At 53.7% G+C, this 16,727-nt stretch overlaps 1 protein-coding gene across 3 annotated transcripts in view; it reads right to left on the bottom strand.

The window, feature by feature from the left end:
* Positions 1-16,727, bottom strand: part of AXIN1 (axin 1) — an 82,310-nt gene that overhangs the window by 3,234 nt on the left and 62,349 nt on the right. For all 3 annotated transcript variants that reach the window (XM_075436403.1, XM_075436402.1, XM_075436405.1), the window contains exons 5-8: positions 14,680-14,817; positions 8,786-9,339; positions 5,903-6,079; positions 4,467-4,712 (exon numbers count right to left, since the gene is read on the bottom strand). In XM_075436403.1, coding sequence (XP_075292518.1) covers positions 4,467-4,712; positions 5,903-6,079; positions 8,786-9,339; positions 14,680-14,817 — 1,115 coding nt within the window. The remainder of the gene's footprint in view (positions 1-4,466; positions 4,713-5,902; positions 6,080-8,785; positions 9,340-14,679; positions 14,818-16,727) is intronic.

Raw genomic sequence — 16,727 nt, 5'->3', positions numbered from 1 at the left:
CCACTGCCGCTCCCCTGGGCACCCCTCCCAGCGCAGACGGAGCGGAGCTCGGCGGGGATGGAGCTCCCAGTGGGACATGCCCCGGGGCTTCGCTGCTCCTCCTGCCTGCGCAGGGTGGCAGGGCAGCCGCCACCCCCCAAACCCCGGTGACTTTAAACCTCCCGTGTTTTCCTGATGCTCCGGATATCGGTCCGGTCTCTGCTTCCAGCCCACACACCGGGGCTCTGCTGCGCGGTGCCATCACCAGACCGAAAGCGTCAGCGCAGCCCTAACCCCCTTTTCAGAGGCAGACGAAAGCAGCAATAACAGAACTCGGGGTACTTTGCCCTTCTGCGGAGCCTTTCATCTGGGGGCTGTAAATGCCGCACAAACACTGCAGCCGCCTACACAAACGGCTAATGTGGCACACGCGGTTGCAGCCAGAGGCAGCCTTCTCTTTCAAAATCACATAAAACAAATTTGGCAGCTTAAAAAACTTATTTTAAAAGCAAGCTGGATAAAGAAGATGATTCTGTATTTACATGACTGGAAAGTTGCTACAAAACCCAGAATTTGCCAAGCACATGAGGTAATCGCAGTTTTGGAAATGGCTCTGACCTCAACCTTTAAGCGCTGGCTCGCGGGCAGGGCACGCTTTTCACGGCATGCCCACATAAACATCGGCACGGCAAACCCAGACCAGACACCGTCTTTTCACCTCTTTCTAAAGGCACGAGAGGTCTAAGGTTCAACCGAACAAATCCCCCCAGGTGCCTGCTCTGCCTGGGAGACCTTTGGAGAAGCGGCAACACCCTGAGAGGGAAGGGCCCACTCCTGGTGCCAGCAGAGCTCTCCGAGCCTCTCCTGTTGCCGTATCAAAGCACAGGATGCCCTTTAGCTAGAAAAACATTCAGGAACTGAATCATCCTTGGGAAAAAAAAAAAAAAAAAAGAGGCATTTAAAGGAAAAATGGGTCATAAATTCAGGCAAATTCTGTGAACCCTGTGAGCCAGAAGTTAATTGAAGGGGTTTGGAAAACCTCAAAGTCCCCAAGCTTCTCTCAATCCTGCTAGAAACAAGTCGTGACTAAGGGGGAGCTGCTGCGTGCCCAGGGACCTGGGGACACAGCTCTGCGCCCTGTGCAGGCAGCGACGCCGGTTCCCCCCAGGCTGCCGGTCTCCTCTGCTGGGGGAGATGGAGAGGACCCCTCCAGAAGCAAGGAGAGGACCACACCGGTGGCTGGGAGCCTTCCTCCTCCTCCTGCTGCGTAATCCAGCCCTGAAAGGCCACTTCTGACCGTGCTCCAGCGCTCACCTCTTTCAGAGCACAGCTGTGCCTGAAAATGATGCCTGAAACGATGCCCGAAAGCAGAAACTCTGCACTGCTTCACAGAGCTAGAGTTAAAAACAGCCCCCATGGTGCTGCATCCCCTGCTTTTGCCATAAATCCAAGCAGGGGTGGATGGCTGCCGTGCCTCCGAGCTCCCGGGGCCAAACGTGGCTGCGCAGTGGGACCAGCCGGCCGGGAGCAGGACACACAAGCATCCCGAGCCGCAGCCAGATGAATAAGGCTGCTGAATAAGGAATCACTGAAAAGACAATTTTCCCAAGAGTTTCTCTCAGGAGAGCAAGACAACACAACCATCTCCGCTGTCGTCATCGTCAAGAGATCTCCCAAGACCACGGCTTACCCGAACAGGCCACCAGACTGTGCCTGAGCTCTGCCTCGGTAACGCTTCCACCAGCACCCGTCTCCCGGGTGGCAGCGCAACCCAGAAACACAGCCAGGCACCACCCCCCTGCCTCTTCTGGGACCAGTTCTCTTCGCTGCACTGGTCACACACAGAGAATGCTGCCTGGTAAGGAAGCAGCACCACGCATCTGACCTGTTGCCTCTGCCCTTCACCACCCCTCCTGAATTTTCAGCCATGTAACCCAGAGGTGCTGTGAGATGGAAACCAAGCCTGGGTTGGAGCACAAACTCAACCTTGCCGTGATGCAGACGTGAGGCGCCCAGCTCGCACCAGCTCAGCCCTGGGGCTGGAGGGCTCTGGAAAGCCTGGAATGCACCCAGCAGATGTTACCTTGGGAGGTGATCCAGCAGCCAGCTCTGCTCCTCTTCCAGGCTTGACCCAACCTAATTAATCCCAAACTGAGCTCATGCTAATGTTCCCTCTGCTTGCAAAAACCTTTTCTGTGAAGAGCTGGTAGTCATTACTTCAGCCAGCTGCGAACGTAAGTGAACTGTGACACTGAGCTACAGAAAATGGCTCAAAACCTGGCTGTATACGCAGGAAACCTGATGGTGACTGGGACACGAATGCTGGGCACGCTGACCTGCGGGTCATTCAGTACCGGATGTTAATACTGCACTGCTTCCTAGCAGCAGCCATGCAGCTGTCTCAGAGATCAACGTCCCTCCAACTGCTGCAGAATAGGGAGAGTAAGGCTTTTTCTGCAACAGCAGTGGGATCTCTGGAAGGATATTTTATGATTCCCAGCACGGACACTGCAGGCGCCTCTGGTATTTCCAGTGGGGCAGTGCTGGGGTGGGAGCGGGGCTGCTGGCACCCCAGCCAGAGCAGCGGTCGGTTCGCTGGGGAAGGCCACCACTGGCGAGGGCTGTGCCGGAGGGGAGCGGCTGGTGAGCCAGGTAACCGCGCCGGCAAGGTCAGTGTGGCCGTACAACGCTGGCACGGTGCGTTCTCCTCCCGCAGCCAGTTCAAGCCGGTGCCTCAAGGACGCCTCGGGCTCACCTCCATCTCCCCTGCCCTGTGGCTTCCCCACGGCTGCCAACGAACCTGGGCACTGGCTCCAAATTCCCAGAGCTCTCTGGAGCTCCCAACGGAAATAAATGGTGTTTTCACATTAACTCCCCTCTCTGTTTCTCCTTAGCTCCCCAGCCAGCTTTGGGCAGACCCTCTCAGAAGAGACTTCGGATCTATCTTCAGGCAGGCTCCGGTGCTCCGGTGCTAACCACAGCTGGAGCTGGAGCTCTCTGAAAAAGCTGCCAGCTCAGGTGTGCTTGAGCTGGAGCACCCAATCCTGCTGAAACCCAGCAGAAAGACTTCAACATGCAGAACCCCCTGGCTCCCTGGGGACTGCTGCATCCGCTCCTGCCTGCTACTGGACACGGGCACGTTAGTTTCCCATGAGCAGTTCCCCGCTGGTGAAGACGGCTCCTTGGTTTACCAAGCACGGGGCGGGTTGGGGGGATCCCTGCATCCCCGGGAGAAGAGCCGGACCTCGTGGAGAGGCAGCGTAAGCAGAGCAGCCCAGCACTGGGATTGCTCAGCCTGTTCTCCCACCGGTCTGCATGGCCTTTACCACAATGCCACGGGGTTCCCACAAGAACTACGCTTACCATACCTGCCCGATTATTATTAGAGCATTAACCGCATACACACATAGCCCAGGTCGGAGTTTCCAAAGCGTGTATCTGCGTCTAGACATTTCCGGGGAAGGTACATGAATTTAGTATGGCTACAAATGACTTTACTAAGAAACACTAATTCCACCAACTGAAAGGCAGATCAAATAAACTTGGCTTAACCTGACTTGGGACAGTCCTCTAATTACCTGGCTTTCAATCAATGTTCCGACACAAATACGCAGAAGTCTGCTACATGGTCACTGCAAGCAAATATAATTGGAGCTCGGCAATGAAAAGAGCTTCTTTTTTAAATTACGCTCATGTTTTTCAGAGTCAGATACCAAAATTTCAAGTTTTCAGGATACAGCTATAAAGCCGTGAAAGGTTTTTAATGGACAAAGTTCTTTTAGCTGTTAACAGCAATTATCTAGCACTTCCAAAACACTTTTCATCTGAGAGCTCCATGTGCCTTGCAAATAGTCTTCCCTGAAAGATAACACAGGAGCAGAAGAATTAGCTCTGCGACAGGCATTCAGCTGAGCCACAAAAAGATGCGGTGAGTCGGGCAGGGCCGTGCAGCGAGGGAATGCTGCAGCAGTGGGACTACAGGGCAGTGCTCCCGTCCAGACACCGTGAGTAGCCGTTGCTGGAAGGCTGCAGGAGATGTAGATGAAAAGCAAATACATATTCTTCTGCACTTTATTTTGCTGCGTCCTGCTGAATTCTGCTCCTACACCAACCTTTGAAATTCTCGTGTGAGTGTGAACGAGCCGAGGCGGTGAGCACCGGACCGGGGAGGAGAGCTCTCCCATACCCTGCCCCTGCCAGACATGCTCCCCTGCCCAGCTCCTGCTCAAGCTCTCAGCAGCCCCTTCCCCACCTTCCCACGTGCACTTCCAGCCTCTCCATCGACAAGCCCAAGCCCTCTAGGTGGGTTCTGGCGTTTGCGCCACCACATCAGAGGGACCGAGGCAGGTTTCTCTGACCTCTCCACACCCAGTTGGTGCTGGGAGCTGGAGACCAGAGCAGAGGGCAGTGGACATCTCCCTCAGCTGCTCACCTTCAGGGCAGTGCCCCCCTTCCCTCCCACGCGCAATCAGACCCTATCACCATACCTTTGTTTAAGAGGGAGTTTTCCAGCCCTTTTTTCCTCCTCCTCCAACCTTCTGCGAGCTTCTTCCAGTTGGGTGAGAGGGTTGGGGGCTGGATTGGGTGGCATGGTAGGATCTTGGATGAAGGGGTGAGAAGGCTGGACGATGTTTCGGAGCTGGGCACTGACCCACGGATGCACGGCAACTGGTCGCTCAATGGAGAGGGGTCGGACCATATCATGGGACAGCTGCTTCTTAGCACCTGAAGAGCTACACACAAACACAAAGGTTTTATACAGATTGCTGAGCCGCTTTGCACAGGCACACAGGCCCTCCTAGACGGACCTACTGCTTCTGCAGCTGGCCACGGGCACCGCTGGGAAGCTCCTTACAGCACAGCTTCCAAGGGACAGGGGAGCACCATCCACCTCTAGAGAAGATTTCAGGACAGCAAGTCCTGAGACATCAGGGTGAGCAACGCAACCCTGACACAAAGCCCACCCATCTATTTAAGGGCTCTCATCACAAAACTAAAAGCAGCACGAGGCAGCTCCACCATTTGTGACACTCCCCCAGAAGGTGCCCTCCCATGCGCTGCCGACGTTCCCAGGCTGGGAGCCTCTCCATGAACCGCCGGTCGGCATCTCCAGGGAAAGGGGTGTTGCAGGGATGTGCTCATCCTTCCCCAGCTCCAGCAGCAGAACCTGCTGCCTGACTTCACGGTGGCCTGGCATGGCCCGTGGCCCTGGCACTCGGCCCCAGCTGCCTGCCGTGCAACCCTCCCTGGCCTCTACCATCAAGCAAGAGAAGAAACCACCAGCAGCTTCACCACGCAGCTGCGTCAGAGGGGACGAGACCCCAGATCCCTCTTGTCGACCCGGAAAGCACTTTTTTTTGCCAGAGACTGACCAGATTGTGCTTAAGGATCCGTGCCTGCAGGAGATCTGCTTGACTCCAGAGAGATTCGCGAGACAGCCACATCCTTGGCTCCGCTCTAGGCAGGTGAGGCCGCCCCAGAGCATCCCAGAGGATGCTCCCAGCAAGCCGAAACGCTGGGCAACCCTGAGCCGTGCTAACCCGCTTATTCGGGACCAACGGTGCCAGTGCAGCAGGTCCAACATTTCCGTTTCTGTCAGCACCTTGCAGGAGTAACAGGCACTTACATACAGCAAATGCTTAAAGGAAAAACACTGCCTACTGTGTGCCGCGTTATCCACCTTGGAACCACAGCGGCAATTCGTGAGATTCCCCTGGGGCCGCAGCCTCCCCGCCATGGCCACAAGTTATCCTTCAGAAAAAAACTGCCCTGACAGCCCCCGAGTAATCCTCAGTTTCCAAAGGGCCTAAACCCTTGTGCCTGGTGGATTCTCGTCTTCCCAAGATCTCTGGGAGTCAGCCTTGACACACATGCCTTGTGCAGGGGATGCAGTGCGCAGACCCCTTGCTCTCCCAGCCCTTACCCATGGTTTGTTTTCTTATGCCTGCTGATCTCCTTCTCTCCTTCTATGATCCACTGAAGGATCTTCTGGTTTCTCTCCACGTCTTCAGGAGATCCTGGCATCTCATAGCTGGCACCATCACTCTTCCCTGAATCGGTCTTCTTAACATTTCTTTTTGAGAGCAAACTTGCTTTCCCACTGCAAGAACAAAGCTTGAGACATTAGCGCTTCCCCTAAGCCAAACCACCGCGGACGGCGGCACAGGACGGAGAGGTCCATCTCCAGACATGCAGCCCTGCCAGGGCCCGGTGCTGCCTGTGGCGCAGACGTGGCCCTGGCTCTACCGCAGCCCAAACCAGCCGTGCCGCAGCTGGGCTACGAACAAGGCTGGCCAGAGCTGGGCACAGCCGGCTGCGCCGTCCAGCCACCCGCGGGGAAAGGGAGCCTCTCCTCTGGCCAGATGAGGCATGGCAACGCGGCAAAGGCCCTGCAGATCTCCTGCCACTCGAAGGGTTGTGTTAAAGCCCTGTCTCCTTCCTTGGAGCAGGAGGTTTGTCCTGGTACTGCAACCCATCGGCTGCCTCTCCGCTCCAGACCACCGCTGGAAACCTGAGCCCTTCCCATCACCACCAGATTCCCCGACACCCCAGACTGCCGATTTGCCATTTGCTTCCCACCCCGACCTGAACCAAGGCCTCACACCATGGTGGAAGATCGGCGGGGGGGACTGCCTTCCATGGGCTGTCGTGCCCGGGGAAGCACAGCCACCGCAGCCAGCCGGACGCCAGGCAGCAGCCGACACTCTGGCTACGCCGCAGCAAAGGCTCCCACAGAAACCCCACCGCTGCTTGCCCACCTCCATGCCCACGTGCCCGGCCGGGCATTGCCATGCTTGCGAGGCCACGCAGCGTTCACCCACCCTGTCGCTGCCACAGCCTGTAGTACCATGGGACCCCCACCGTCCGAATCGCCCACCCGCTTCATGTCGCAGGACCTCCCTACCTCTGCTTTTGCGTGATCACTAACACACACGGGAAAAACAACCTTAACGCCACAGAGGAGTAACAGGCCCCCAATCAGCTTTGCTAATCTTTTGGGGAAAAAGCCCGGAGAGAGGTTGTTGAAGATCTACAGAGGCAGGGCAAACCAACAATCCATTCTCCCCCCATGACAGCTAGCGGGTATCAACTCCAATTCTGCAGCAGCAGGTTCAGCGCAAGCACAAGAAAGGCGCCTTTTTCTGTGGGCTGTAATCCAACGGCAGCCCCGGCTGCGGGGGCTGGGGGGACAGCAGCCCGGCTGGGGTCAACAAGGAGCCAGACCAGCCACTGCACGTGGCTGCTGGCTCCCGAACAAGACCGCTCGGATGCAAACTCTTGCCTTGTGAAGCTCGTAACCCAGGGACCGTCAGGAACTGGGAATTTGTGCCAGAGGAAGGACAGCTCCGAATACACCCTCTTCAATTCCCCTTACACGTGTAGCTGTGCTAGAGAGCAGTCCTGTGTCTAGATGGGGCTTTGGGTTCACCCAGCATGGCCGTGCTCACGCTCTGTGGAAGCAACAACCCTCTCCCTACAGACACAGGGCAGATTTATGTGCTTCTTCCCCCCTGGAGAGCAGTTTGCTTCGGCTGCCTCTGTGCTCTGCCTCCCTGCTCCCACCCCAGAGCGCTGCTCCTGCCCGCTGCAGACCCATCCACCCAGTACGCTGCAAAGCGTCACCCCAGACCCCCAGCCTCGGGGAGCCAGCCGCACTCAGCGTAGGCACAGCCCTCCCCTGCGCCTGCTCCATCACCATCCCTTATCCCGGGTGGCCCCGGGCTCCGCTCTCACCTTTACAGTCATAAAATCATAGAATGGTTTGGGTTGGAAGGGACCTTAAAGCTCATCTGGTTCCAACCCCCCTGCCATGAGCAGGGACATCTTCCATCAGACCAGGGTGCTCAGAGCTCCATCCAGCCCGGCCTTGAACACTGCCAGGGACGGGGCAGCCACAGATTCTCTGGGCAACCTGGGCCAGTGTTTCACCACCCTCCTGGTGAAGAATTTCTTCCTAATATCTCATCTAAATCTGCCCTCTTTTAGTTTACTGCCACTCCCCCCTGTCCTATCACTACACACCCTTGTGAAAAGTCCCTCTCTGTCCTTCCTGTCGGCCTCTGCAGGTAGTGGAAGGCTGCTATAAGGTCACCCTGGAGCCCCCACCATCTGCTAACAGGACTAGCAAAACCTGCCGCAGCGGAGATGGAGCTTCGTCCTCTCCCCTCAGCATGGAGGGGACGGAGGAATTAAAACGGCCAAGGGAAGACGGACAAAAGCCCGGAAGGCAGCGATGTCTTTCCTGGGCAGAATCCCCTGCCCCAGAGAACGTCCCCTTGGGACAGGATGCCACGGCAGCACCGCGGTGTCCATCGCTTTGTGAGGAAGAGAAAGGAGCCCTTCTGGTGAATGGGTCAGGCCTTGCAGTATGGAGGGCTTTTCTGTCCTCTCCTAAACACCTTAGGAGACTGGTGCTGTTACCCAGACCCTGAGACACAGTCCTATACTTCGCAGCTCCTGATGCATGGGGAAGTAGACCAGCACCTGCAATTTCTAAGCACCTCTACTCCTTTAAGGAGCAGAAAAACTACTTTATAACCAAGGCCATTAAAAATCCTGGTTAGAGGGTGTCTTTCAGCACCAGATTACACAGGTGAAAAGGGGTCTATACGGGTTATAGGGGAATGTCTCAGTTTCTGAAGAGGAAGAGCAGTGGGAGGCCCTTCAACCGTATCCCAGCACAGACTTTCAAGACAAAACACAGTTCAAGTACCCTGTTTCACCAGCACGCTACAGCCCGTTTATGAAAGAGCTTCCTAGAGAAGCCATGGCTCTGGGACTCCCGCTGCATCTTGCCTTGACTCACCTGTAGCCTAAAGAGTCCATGGGGACAGGGGCCATGCCCAAGTTTTCAGTGTAGTTTCGTGACTTTGTTGCATAGTTATGTGAATCTACATTCCAAGCAAAGCTGTTCTGCACTCGCTGCGTGGCCTCGGCCTCGATCTGCTCTTTTGGCTTCATCATGCTGTGGTGATGGATGTGGTGGTAGACGTGTTTATGGTGGTATAAGTTAGCTGCATCCAGTTTCATTCCTGATTTTGTTGCGTGCTTGCCATGCCCTGGAGGAATTGTTCCTAGTGTCCCTGACAGCTTTCCTAAGTGGCCGCTTTCTGGGGACCGCGGCTTAGGAGAGTGGCGGCCAGGTCCTGGAGACTGGCAGCCTGGTGTTTTCATCACACGCTGGACGTGTTCATCAAGGATGCTTTCTGGGTTCTCTTCATGGGCATCTCTCATCTGCATCCCAGCACAGCCCATCTCAGAGTAACGAGGAGCAAAGTGATGAAAGGCTTGGCTGGAAGGCATTTTGTGGCTGATGACTGAGGGACCAGAAGAGATATCTGCATCCTCACCTTCTTCTTCCTGCAAGAAACACAAGGACGATCAGTGAATGACAGCAGGCATTGACATGAATGACAGTGGAAGGGGTCTCTAGTCCCACCTCCTGCTCACAGCACAACTGCTGCCAACGCTTGAAGGGGTCAGGCCTGGCTTTGGCCAGCCAGATCTTGCAAAGCTTCAAGATGGAGATCCACCACCCCCCTGGAGACCTCTCCCAGACTGTGCCACCCTCCTAATGCTAAACCCAAGCCTGTGCAGTCTGCCACCAAGCAGAGCTTCTCAGATCTCTGTACCTGCTGTTTGAGCCACCATTTGCAAGGGTCTCCATACATCACCCAAAGAGACCAAGGCAACCTCTGACAGCCAGCCCACACATCACAATCAGGGTTTACAGATGCAGCTTCCGATAAGCGCAAAAACTCCATCAGATCTATCAGCAGACAGAAGCTTACTACAAAGCTCCTTCAGTCCCTTGAAGATGGTTCTGTAGCAGCCAGCAGCGGAAACACAACTTAACCACACCGTAGCTGCAACTTCCTACAAGCCTTTGGTAAGGCATTGCTTCAAAACCCATCAGATAAAGCCCAAAGTTACAGGATATGCGGCAAAACTGTTCTCCAGTCAGGCGAGACCAGAGGGGTTTCTCACCCGAAGGACTATTTGACAAGGCAAAGCCAGCAGCGGGCTCGTAACAGGAGAGAGCAACTGAAGGTCAACAGCAGCATGAATGGTTTTGAAAACCTAACATTTATTTCTCCTGGGCATGCTAAGGCTGGAGTCACTTCACGCTGATAACGAAACGGGTTGGAACTAACTGCTTGCTCTTGTAGCTCACAACGGTCTAGGACACGCTGCTAGCGACAGTTTAGTCCTTGCCAGGAAGAATAAAACTCCTCCGTGCTGACAGCCGCAGTTTTGATGCTGACAAACTACTTTACGCTCCAATATAAACTCAGATATTTATGAAGTTTCCTTATTGGAAGACAGGATTCCTATTTTTTTTAATTGCATAAGCAGGATTCCAGGGAGTCCTTGAATCCCGCTCTCTTTTCCTCATTTGGCACCATAAAGGAATCAGTGGCAGCGCAGGGTATCTCTGCCCTGCCAGCTGAATGCATCTGCTAGAAAACCCTGATTCCCATCAGCTTTGCCTGTCAAATATCATCATCCATCACTTGCTAACCAGCTTCAAAGTCTCGGGTGCCAACCACAGAGCAAGAAAGCAAACAAAAGACTCCCTCGCCGTGTCACACCTGGGGTTCAAACCTGACGCCGGGACAATGCCAGGCTTTGAAAGTGCCAAAGGTGTGGGCGCTGGGAGCCTGGGGCTGCGACACGATGCCTGCGTCTGGAGGGGACGCTCCGCTTTCTAGCAAATTGCTTTGAAGAACTTCAGAGGCACCTTTCATCTGCAGCCACAACGCCGCAGCCTGCCAAGCGCCGTCCCCTGGGCACCGAGCTCAGGGACAAAAAAAGATGAGGGATGTGCTGACTAAATCCCTGCCACAGGGGTTAGCATTTATTAGCAGTTATGACAACCCACCAATGCGCTTGGGAGGCTTTTGGTGCTGGTACCTACCGTCTGGAAAACTCTTACATTTAAACAACAACTAATGTGCACGGCACGATCTGATGCCGGTGCAGATCCCTGAGGAACGGCAGCGTGTCCTTCCTGCTCTGAGCACAGAGCCATGCTGTCACACCGGAGCAGGGTGGCTTGGGAGTGACAGCCCGGCATGGTCCAGCCAAATGGGGACCTGGAATTTGATTTTGCCAGTAACAGGGACCTGGTACTTTGCTGTGCTCCAAGGCCGGGATCAGGATGGGCTAAGGGAAGGAGAGGGACGCACTGGCTCGCTCTGTTTGTCTTGGCTCATCTCGTTTGTGTCGCCGAGCAGGAGATCTGGACCCAAAGCAGGTCCCCAGGCAGAAGCAAGTGCTGCTGGGCTTCATGATGTGCAGGCAAGCCCTGGGGGCAGCTGGTTGCCCGCTCCCCAGCACTGGGCTCAGCCTAGCAGGGAGCAGGAAAGCCCCAACAGTGAGAAAACAGCAGCTAACGAAGGAGTGAGGGTGCCTACCCCAAGCCAGTCTCGTTCCTTGAGCAGGGCAGAGGCCAAAGGTTTGAGTCCAGGCTGCACATACCAATTCTGCTCAGTCTTTTCACTGTGCTTAGTCCGCAGTGAACAAACCAACATACAGCACGAGGTCGGGGCAGCCCACGCTGGGACTGCAACGCAGGACTTCGGACAAGACGAGTCTTGGCACTGCAAGGCGCTCCTTGCCGGAGCTACCCGAGCACAGTCAGCAGCCGTCCCTCCCTCCCTCCCTCCCACCCAAACCTGCCCGCACCCAGCTGCCCCTCTGCCCGCCGAGCACCCTCGCCCTGCCTGCAGCTGGCCCAGGCAGCACAAAGGGGAGGCGAGATGATGAGACGCCCAGATGGGCACAGGCAAGAGGCAAGCTGCAGAACTTCACACCGGAGCAACCTGCGGGTCCGGGGAGCGGCCTCGTCCATGAGCTCAGCTTTCCTGGACACAGGGACAGATGGCGTGGGCTCCGGAGACCCACATTTCAGCCTCTCGCTGCGGTGAGCTGGGCAAAGCTGGGAAGCCCCGGGTGCCATAACCACTAGATGGTGCTTTGTTGACATAATATTGTCATAAACCTCGTCCATCAGCTCCCAAAGACAGCGGCAGTTGCAGAGATGCAGGCTTCGACTTCGCTGACTGCCTGCTGAGCTATTTTTACTCTCCAGCAAGGTCGGGGGTGGCCTTCCCTTTGAATTAGGAGGCTGAGATCTGCCCTGATGAGCTACGGGCAAGTGATACCTTGCTGCAAACCTCCTCCTCCTCTGCCTCCTTCCATCCCACCCATTAGGCTGCTACTGGTCAGCAGGGCAAAAGAGCTCACATAACCATCAGTGCGTTTTCGATCATCACGCAAGCGACTTCCCTCTCTAGTCAGGCAATGTTTTATATCCAAGTAGCAAGACCCTCAGTGCTGGCTTTGCTTCTCCTGGCTTATTTTTAATTCGCTCAGATGAGACAGAGTGATCTGTAGGATACGATACTGATATGCATGATACGATACTGCAGCTTCCATGCACGGGCATGAGGCTGAGGTGGCTCAAAGAGTAATGAGGTAACACGCATATCCTCTAATCCTCTCCCATGTTGCTCAGAATAATCATTGAATTCAGAGCTTGTTTTTTTCAAAACCCAGAAATCTTGCAGTCTTTTCAGTAAAAGGCGTTTGGCTCTAAATCAGATGCCTCTTCTCGATGCTACTGCATGATGTGGCTTTGAAAGGGAACCTGCAGGCAGCTCAGTATGGGGGAGAAAAATTCTTTTTTCCTAGCTTTTTCAAAATATTTCCAGCTTCTCTGCTAAGCTGATAACTGCCTAGTGTGACTAACGCTTGTGGTTTTCTCTGCGCCGCTGCTCAGTGAGCCATGCAGACCTGGTAAGAGGTTACCCTGTAGTCCCGGTGTGCGGGTCGCAGAAAAAAGCCCTGTGATCTATCACGATTCAAGCTCTCCTCCTGCTGATACCAGCAGCTCCTGCACCTTAAGTGCTGACCTAAAAAAGCTACAATTGCTTACTCCGAGTTTTTCCTGAATGGCTAATGCCAGATGCCAGCCAGTCAATGAAATATATTCTAGAGACAGCAAAGAGGTTTAATATATAGCATTAGTGGGAGTCCTGGGCTTAAAAATAGATTAAGTCACACAAAAATGTGTTTAAACAGACTTAAATTTATTCTTTGGCACATAGGTATTTGCTGATTTTATGGTATTGCTACTGGCAGCTTCTTCAAGGAGGCAGTGGGCTGGGATAATGTAGTCCGGTACAGGTGGGGGCTGCAACGGAGCCACAGGAGGAGGAGGAAGAGAAAGACTGCTCTAGGACTGGATTAGCAGAAAATGCTGCTGGCTATGTCGGCTTTGTCTAGAAAGCAATATATACTGGAGAGGAAAACAGACCAGTTCTAGACGAACAGGAACCTAATCACAAAATAGCACCTCGCTGGTCTTTTCTGGCTGGATGCTGGATGCAGACATGCGGGGAGTTTGCTGGACAACGCTTGGAGCTGGAGGGAAGATTACAGATCCCTCTGCCTTCCTTGCTTCTCCGCATTTGAAATACAGATGCAATTTAAAGCGAATACTACAACCTATAGCTCTTTTTCTGTTTAAAGATGAACATTTAAACACACTGGTGAATATTTAAACACACCCTAATGAGGCTGAAGGGTCTGCCCTGGAGCTGCAGCAGCTCAGCTTCTCTGAAAGCACAGAGCTAGCCAAGACAGGCACCAACACCTCCGCTTTAAGGAAGAGCTGCAGGTTATTAAGCACAGAGCCTTCGCCTCAGGGCCATGGCAGCTATTAACTGCACAGACCCACAATTTCTTCACACAGGGCTGTAGTTACACAGAGACTGGTGAGGTTCAGTTAACACTGTGACATCTTCCAAAAGCTCTCCTATATCCCCAGCCCAAGATGTACAGGTACCCGTGAGATGCAGTATCTCAGAAGAGAAGATACGGTGTGAATACCGCTGAACAGGGTGTCTCACACAGGTCATACTAGATGAGCAATAGCTCGTTCTCTCCCTTTTGGAGCTCGCTGCGGAGCTAAAGGCCTTGCACACTTCCCTCAGTTCATCTACCCAGTCCTGGAACTCTGCAGGCCCCCAGCAGTACCAGGGCTCACAGCCTGCAGTGCTGCAGGGCGGGTTTGCCGAGCTACCCATGTGGAGTCAGTGCATTCCTCTGCCCAGGATGGGATGTTTGGGTGCTATCCCCAATCAGTTCCAAATTTTCTAGGGATGTGCTAGGCCCTGATGGACAGAACCCTTTTGGTTTTGGTAGGAGCGGCCTGATAGCACACACGAACACCTCCAAGCGTAACAGCACCGGACATCTGGTTACCATTTGTGGGGGAAATAGGGATCACGCAAAACCCTGCAGAGGAAGGTGCAGCCTTGTTATCTAGTCCCCATCCTCGCATGGAAGGATTGCTCACAAAGTCTGTGACGGACAGGAGAGCGAGGGTGCCAAAGAAGATGACGGACAGCCCCTGTCTGGTGACAGAATTGGGCACTGCTGTGCCACAGCTGGTATCGTACAGCAGGGAGGGAGTGCTGGAGCTCACAGAGCCCTGCACGGATGGGGGAACAGCACCGTGGAAACTCCTGGGGCAACGGGAGCCTCCAGGAGCCCCCATGCAAGAGATGACCGTGGCCGTTGGAGCAGGGAAGTGGTCACCCAGGTTGCTTCCACAGCAGCTGAAAGCTCCCTGTGGTATACGGTACGCAGACAGACTCCCAGGCTGGCAGAGGAGGCAAGGAGGTTACTTACTGCTCGAACGCGTTTAAGGCGCTCCTCTAACTTCTCCTCCGCTTCACGTTCCTTCTGTACTTCCTCCAAACGATTGATCAGTTCTGCAGCAAACTTCTCTGGTTCAACGTGGATATCCTTTGGCATTCGGTACGTACGCTGGGGGAAAAACACACCAGGGGTTAGCAAAAATGCATGAAAAATCACACGTCTACTTTGGATGCTTCGATCACTGGAAATGCCAGTCGTTCCAGTGGGGAGTTGAGGGAGGGCAGGCTGGCAGATGCCGAGGTGCAGCCTAAGACTGGTGGGTTGGAAGCTGAGCCATCACCATGAGCTCCTTGGCCAGCACCGGTTCTGCACACCACCCTACATAAAGGAAAAGTTTTCTGGAGCCACAATTCAACAAGCTCTTTTGGCATCAAACTGTGCTTTGGGATGGATGCGCTTGCCTTTCTCCCAGTGTACACACAGTCAACAGGGGCATCTGGTCTCAAAGGGTGGGAAAAGGACGTAGAGACACATCTCTCAAAAATCATGTTTATGGTAGTGGTGTTTTCGCTTTGACAGAAACGAGGACTCCCACGCATGCTTACTCAGCTCACTCCCCATACATCAGCATATGCCGGTCAGTCTCTGCAGATTCAGCCCACAGCAGCAGAACGGAGAGGAAATCCTGTCAGCTCCAAGACATCTTATTTCCCTCCATCTTCTGCTACAGCCCATCCCAGCGACCAAAGGCCACAGCTCCCCTAAAGCATCCTCTCTCACTAGACGATCCCGCAGGATTGTATCTCAGCTCTTGAGAGCCATGCAACGATCCCCTGCTTGCTTTATCGATACAGCAACCTTACAAGCGCAGCGATACCACTTTTCTGTTTGCTCTGGGTGAACAAACGAATATTTATGAGAGTTCAAGGGCATTCCTGGTTCCTTATGCTGAGTTACCTTGTCCCTAAATTCCTGAGCTCTGCATGAGAAGGTTGTATAGTGAAGTATGAAGCTGACAGCTGTTGTATTTTTCCCCTTATTTTTATCTCTTTGCATTATTTTGTTAAAAGAGTAGAAAAAATAAAACGACAGAGATAAAAATTTAATTTGGAGGAAAAATATATGGAAAAGTCAACAGCAGAAAAACCTGCATTCAAATATTCCAATACCAACGTGACAGAAATATACTTTCTATAGGACCAGAGAAATTAAATGAAGACATGAGATAATTCATAGCAAAAGAACAAATGCAGCACCAGAAGCAGACATTGAGCTTGAAATCTTTAAAGAGGGATGAGAGACCACTCCAATTTATCCCAGACCAGCCAAAAGATCAATGCGGAAGACTAAAACAATGCTTCGCCTCAAAAGCTGACAAAAGTATGCAAATCATATTGGTTTTTCTCTCTCTGCCAGCTGCCAAGTGGAAGGCAAGGGAAGAAAAATAGAGGCAGTAAGTATTCTACTGATGGCACCGAGAAGCTGAAGACATCTTTTATGACACCCAAGTCGGGTTGCAGAGGTCTCCGTTAAAGCACCGCTTGTTTTGTTTGCCAAGAGCAAGATCCAGCCGACCCCGCCAGCAAATCTCAATTCCAGTGCTCACGGCTTTCGCCTTCTCTTCCCCGCCGGGGATGCCTGCGGACGCGATGCGGCTTTGCAGGCAAAGAGACCACCCGCTCTAGCACTCGCTTTCCATGACAAGCAGAGGGACCGACTGCTCTACCTGAAGCTCTCCCAGGCACGACTGACCCATCCGAGCTGGGAACAGCCCCAACCAACCATCCCCTTCACCCAGGTATGCAGGTGCTGGAGAAGGCATAACACATGTGAGCTACCAGGTGACTCCCACCCTGGGATGAACGACAAAGTCTTTGCTGTCACCAGCCCTGCAAATCAATGGCCTATATTAAAAAGAAAGACTGCAGAAAAAGATTTTCATCCACAAAAATGACGTTTAGTCTTGAAATATTGGCACAAGGACCAAAGTTGCAGGCTTCCTTCCAGCACCTGGACCTTGCGTTGTCCAGAGATGGGCCCCAGACGTGCTCCATCACGGAGGAAGATGTGGCAGAGCT

This window comes from Opisthocomus hoazin, chromosome 15 (assembly GCF_030867145.1).
Source record: "Opisthocomus hoazin isolate bOpiHoa1 chromosome 15, bOpiHoa1.hap1, whole genome shotgun sequence".
In the NCBI taxonomy this organism is placed as follows: Eukaryota; Metazoa; Chordata; class Aves; order Opisthocomiformes; family Opisthocomidae; genus Opisthocomus; species Opisthocomus hoazin.
Note: the sequence above shows the minus strand (reverse complement) of the source record. Positions and strands in the feature narration are given on the sequence as shown.